At 40.6% G+C, this 4,921-nt stretch overlaps 2 protein-coding genes across 4 annotated transcripts in view; one reads left to right on the plus strand and one right to left on the minus strand.

The window, feature by feature from the left end:
- Positions 1–572: 572 nt before the first annotated feature.
- rmi2 (RecQ mediated genome instability 2) lies at positions 573–2,691 on the plus strand. Its single transcript, XM_035654504.1, has 2 exons — positions 573–961; positions 1,723–2,691. Exons 1-2 carry the CDS (start codon positions 673–675, stop codon positions 1,872–1,874), a joined length of 441 nt encoding a protein of 146 aa, XP_035510397.1. The 5' UTR covers positions 573–672; the 3' UTR covers positions 1,875–2,691.
- Positions 2,685–4,921, minus strand: part of zc3h7a (zinc finger CCCH-type containing 7A) — a 15,375-nt gene continuing 13,138 nt past the window's right edge. For 2 of the 3 annotated variants that reach the window (XM_035654501.1, XM_035654503.1), the window contains 6 exons: positions 4,644–4,780; positions 4,448–4,553; positions 4,242–4,350; positions 3,996–4,129; positions 3,478–3,641; positions 2,685–3,382 (listed from right to left, as the gene is read on the minus strand). In XM_035654501.1, coding sequence (XP_035510394.1) covers positions 3,193–3,382; positions 3,478–3,641; positions 3,996–4,129; positions 4,242–4,350; positions 4,448–4,553; positions 4,644–4,780 — 840 coding nt within the window. In that variant the 3' untranslated portion in view covers positions 2,685–3,192. The remainder of the gene's footprint in view (positions 3,383–3,477; positions 3,642–3,995; positions 4,130–4,241; positions 4,351–4,447; positions 4,554–4,643; positions 4,781–4,921) is intronic. The other variant, XM_035654502.1, reaches the window with a different exon arrangement.

Genomic DNA, 4,921 nt, shown 5'->3' on the forward strand with positions numbered 1-4,921 from the left:
CAAAAGTAGAAGTACTCATTATGCAGAAAAATGACCACTGTCAGTGTTATATATGATGTTTTTGGATTAATATTAATTCTGCATTCATTTGTATGTTGCGTTTTATTGCTGTAGAGGTTTATGGTTGTGCAAATTTTAACTAATTTATATTCTGTTGGGTCCTGGAGAACCACTATCCCTGTGTTTAGCTTTTTGACAATGTGTGTATGTATGTTAACTGAAGGGGGATTTCATACAGCTTATTTAATTTACAAAGTAGGAGATTTTTTTCAACCCATTAAGAAGGATTAAGTGTCCAATCCTTTTCTTTATTAAAAAAAAATCAGGAGATACAGTTTTCACTGGACAGGGAGGGTATTAAAACATGTAATCTGAAAAGTAGCTTGTAATTAAAGCTAACAGATAAATGTAATGGAGTAAAAGGTACAGTATTTGTTTCTGATATGGCTGAGTACTTGCTACAGTACTTGAGTAAATGTAATTAGATACATTCCACTTTCAGAGCGTTCAGGTGATGCTTTTACTCTGAAGGATTGCGGACCGGAACGGAAGTTGTTGCTGGCAGAAAAAAAACGCCCACAACTTCCGGCATAACATTTTACTTGGCGGGACGCGTGTAATACAAACTTTCCCATCCTTCGGACCACCGCCGGAGGACAGCGGCAGTCTGTAATGTCCAAAACATTGAACACAACCGTAGAGAGGAAACGCCCGCCGCCCGTTAAAGTGCTGTCCGGTCAGCTGAGGACGGCGGAGGACTGTGGGAGCACCGACAGCGGGGAAGGGTGTGTTATCAGGCTGGGCAGGGGTCGCTCTCTGCCGGTCTCACTGGTGTGGATGCAGGGAACGGTACTGGAGGTCCAGTTGGACAGGAACACCGTGCTGCTGATGGACGAGACGGGGACCTTTGCTGTTCAAGGTGTCAACAACATCCCCAAAGGGAAGCCATGTTTGTCCCAAGGTAAATAAAGCAGACTGAAGTTGGTTTCTGATTGGCTGAAGTCATGTTGAGAGTGTTTATGCTGCAGGTGTGGTATACCTGTGTTTCCCTGATCTACAGAAACACACAGACTCAGGCCTGGAAATAAATAATAAACAAATAAAAACTGCTGTACTTGTAAACCCAGCAAGGCGAGCAACTGCCCCAGGGCCCAAGACCCCCAGGGGCCCAGAGAGGCTCAGTATGTCAGATGGTCTCTGATGGTTTCATTGTTTGTGAATAACAGGGCCGCAACTAATTCTTTTCATTATTGATTAGTCTGCCAATTATTTTAGTTATAAAATGTTTTGAGAACTGAAATATGTCCATCCCAGTGTCAACTTCACGTCTTCAGATAGCTTGTTTCGTCCAACAAACAGTCCAAAACTCAGATATTCAATTTAATTAATTGAACCAAACAAAAAAAAAAAAGCTAATTCTCAGAAATAATTTACCAAATTAGAAGTTGGAACCAGAGAATATTTGGGATTTCTTTCTTGAAAAATGACTGACTGACTCTCAAACCACAGTGCAGTCTGTTCCAGGTTTATTTACATGCAAGTCTCCTACAGCAAATTGTCCCTAAAGCAGGAACATTTGGCTTCAAAACAACAACAACCACACATGAATATCTTTATCTGAAAACCAGCCACACCTTCCCCGTATCACCGTCCTTGTTTCCTTGAATCTATTGTCACTGAACAATTGACCACCTGCTGCAGTTTTTTTTTTTTTTCTTACAGGCAAATATGTCATGGTGATGGGTGTCATCCAGGCCGTCTCCCCGGAGCCAGTCATCCGTGCAGTGAAGATGGCAGACCTCTCCGAGCTCGCCGTGCTTCACAGGCGGATGTGGAAGCTGGAGGTGGAGGACCTGCAGCAGGTGCTGGCCTGAATGCAGAGCTGTTGGTGGAAATTCCACCTTCCCTGGTGGCAGTACGACCTGCTCCTGTCATGCGTGTCCAGCTGGATAGGCAGCATTTAAGGGATTCTTGACAAATGGAGGAAAAAACAAACAAACTATGGCACAGGACTGGACGGCACAGTCTTCTAAGATGTCAGGATACTGACTGGGAGGTGTGATGCAAGAGTGACAAAGACATGACATGACATGAGAAAGCAGTATTTACAGTGTGACCTGTGACACAGTTAAATAATTTAAGTTATTTCTCACATGGCTCCTACTCCAAGGAAGTCAGTCTTACAGAGAAGAAGTAGAGATGTAGGACTGATGCTGGATTTATATTTCTATGTTCTGAGGTTTTACGGTGTAATAAACATGTACCTGAAGTGCACTTCTGGAGGATAATTGCCAACATACAGCTAAAACACACAAGTTTAAAGGAATAACCTTACCAACCATCCTCCTTTAAATAATTATTCTGCAGGAGGAGAATAACACCCAGGTACGGGGGCATCTTGTATCATTAACTTATCTTTGGAAATGTCATGTCAGATTGTACCACTAGCGTAATGTTTTGTAATAATTTGGTATTCATTTGAATATAAGATGCCAGATGGTTTTACAAATATTCAATAAAGATGCCAGATTTTCAAGTACCTTATTTTCTCTAGTGAACACTGAATTTAAATATTCATGTGTATCGCACTGACAAATTGAGACTGTTAGATCCGACCTAAACCTGTTTTTCCAAGGACAGAATATCACAAAAGCTCCATGTGTAATTAATAAAACACACAGCAGTTTAAACACATTAAAAAAGAGGCTTTATTTGGTGTGGTGCCCATTACACTGGTAACACTATTAGATAAATGGAAAGTGAGAATGTCAACTGAACTCTCAATTTAAGTATTCAATACTTTAAACTTATTGAATGGTAAATGTCATTAACATATACAAACTGCTTATGAAAAGAAATTACTTTGTTTAGGTCAAATGAAAGAACACGTCTCTGATCAAGGTTTACACATGCTATTTTCATCACCATTTTCAGATATTCTACTGAATGATGCATAGCAAAGCTTCGAGTGTCTTACACTCAGTATTCGCTGTTAACGACAATACTTCCTATAGTTCAGATCAGACTAAACCAGCCACCAATCAGAGGGCCGGTCCCGAACGTCATCTTTAAAATCATGCTGTGATCAGGCTATTTCCCGTGCACCTCAGAGGCCCTTCAAGGATCACCTGACTCAAGACTGTTTGAATACTGCATTATTTGCAAGAGAGCGTGAATATTGTCATCACATCATTAAATAATGTCTTTAAGCAGAAAACTGTATTTTCCAAAGTCATTGTCATTTGGTGCTATAAGATGGTCTTTTTTGGCTTTGGCAAGTTTCATCAAAAGGAATTCCCTGCGCTCCATCCACTCTTTTAGTTCCTGTGTCCCGTGTGCCAGCTTACACAGGTCATCCTCTGTGCATGTGCCTTTGAGGAACCTGTCAGAACACAAGATCAAATGTCAACCATCAAAAACTACTGGAATCAGACTGGTAACTCGAGACGCGCCGTCGTCTGTGGCCGATAATCTCACCTCTCACAAACTTTGAAAGTGCCTGTGGGAAATCGATACTGCCAGCAGTTCTGATCATCCTCAGAGTTGAAAACTCTGTCTTTGTGTTTTTCTGAAGTGATGTGCTGCTGCCACTGTTTCTCACTGTTGCAGTTTTTGCCACACAGCCAACAGTGATTGCCAGCCTGCAAAAACAAGAGAAATCTCATTTTACACAGATGACTAATTACTGTCCGCTTCTTAATCATTCAAATGTATCGCTGTTTATTCTAATCACTTGGCACATAACTACATTAAAACTAGATTCTATCAAAATGTTCACACAATTTAACCATTAGGCGCCAATAGTTTTTACTGCATGGACAGATTCTGACAGCTAAATGATAATCTACCAGGAGAAAGTAAAAAGGAAATACAATACAGCTGCTAATGTGTCACAATTTAAGCAATTCAATACAACTGAATTCTACTGACCAGTAACTTTGTGTTTATCACCGGACAATAGCATTGTGTCATATTTACTGGACATTTAAACTCACCACTTCTTCAGCGTAGTCTGTTGGCATGTGGATCTGTTTGCCGTTCTCCCTAACAGAGTTACTGGAGGACTCTTCACCCCAGCCAGGCTTCTGAGACTGCAGCCACTGCTCATAAAGCTGGTCCATATCTGGAACTAAATGAGGGGATAAAATTAGTGTGATTATTTTTGGTGCATCACATACTAACTGAATTGTACTAATTGAATTCTACCAAGAAAAGAGAGCCAATTCCTTGACCAAACTCACTGTTGTTTTCCTTCATGTAGGTCCAAAGGTCTCTTTCTTCTATGCTGTGGGCAAACGTGCAATTCCCAATGTACTGACACTTCTTGCCAGCTGTCACATGCATGCAAATCTGAGACAGAAAAACAATGTTTGGTTAAAAAAAAAAAAAAAGCTGGAGTGTTGTTTTAATGAGAAACAAAAAATAAACAACTAGAAAAGACGTTTACCTCAAATTGAGATGGGATGGGTTTTTTGGTTGGAAGTGGTCTAACCGTTGTCCACTTTTTCCTTTCATGGGAACTTACAAGCACCACCCGTCTGTCTTTTGCCCACCTAAGACAGAAAGATAGAAAGAGAGTTTGTGGTCATGCGTTGGAATGATCACTTCAGCTGCTGTCCACAACTCACACATGTAATACTCACGTGTGTCTTGCCTTGGCTGAGCAATACTTCTTGTTTTTGTCAGCTTCGCTGAGTTGGCCATTTCTCCAGCATTGGCCGCAGACAAACATCATCTTCAGATTTGGAGGCCCAAACCTCCTCTGTGCACTGGAAAGCTGCTAATCAAATTTAATTGAATATTTCAGTTATCACGGTTGTTCTGTATCACACATTAAATTCAAAGATTTTAAACCAGAGTTTAGTCAAAAACACACCAACCAAGTAATTCCGTTTAGAAGAATATGAGATATATATATATA

The sequence above is a fragment of the Morone saxatilis genome, unplaced genomic scaffold (assembly GCF_004916995.1).
Source record: "Morone saxatilis isolate NCDOM2014 unplaced genomic scaffold, NCSU_SB_2.0 Contig14, whole genome shotgun sequence".
In the NCBI taxonomy this organism is placed as follows: Eukaryota; Metazoa; Chordata; class Actinopteri; family Moronidae; genus Morone; species Morone saxatilis.

Bases quoted from the DNA above. Each gene is read 5' to 3' on its own strand.
- rmi2 (XM_035654504.1), top strand. From the start codon at position 673: ATGTCCAAAACATTGAACACAACCGTAGAGAGGAAACGCCCGCCGCCC. The intron at 962-1,722 runs GTAAATAAAGCA...TTTTTCTTACAG, and splicing joins GAAGCCATGTTTGTCCCAAG to GCAAATATGTCATGGTGATG.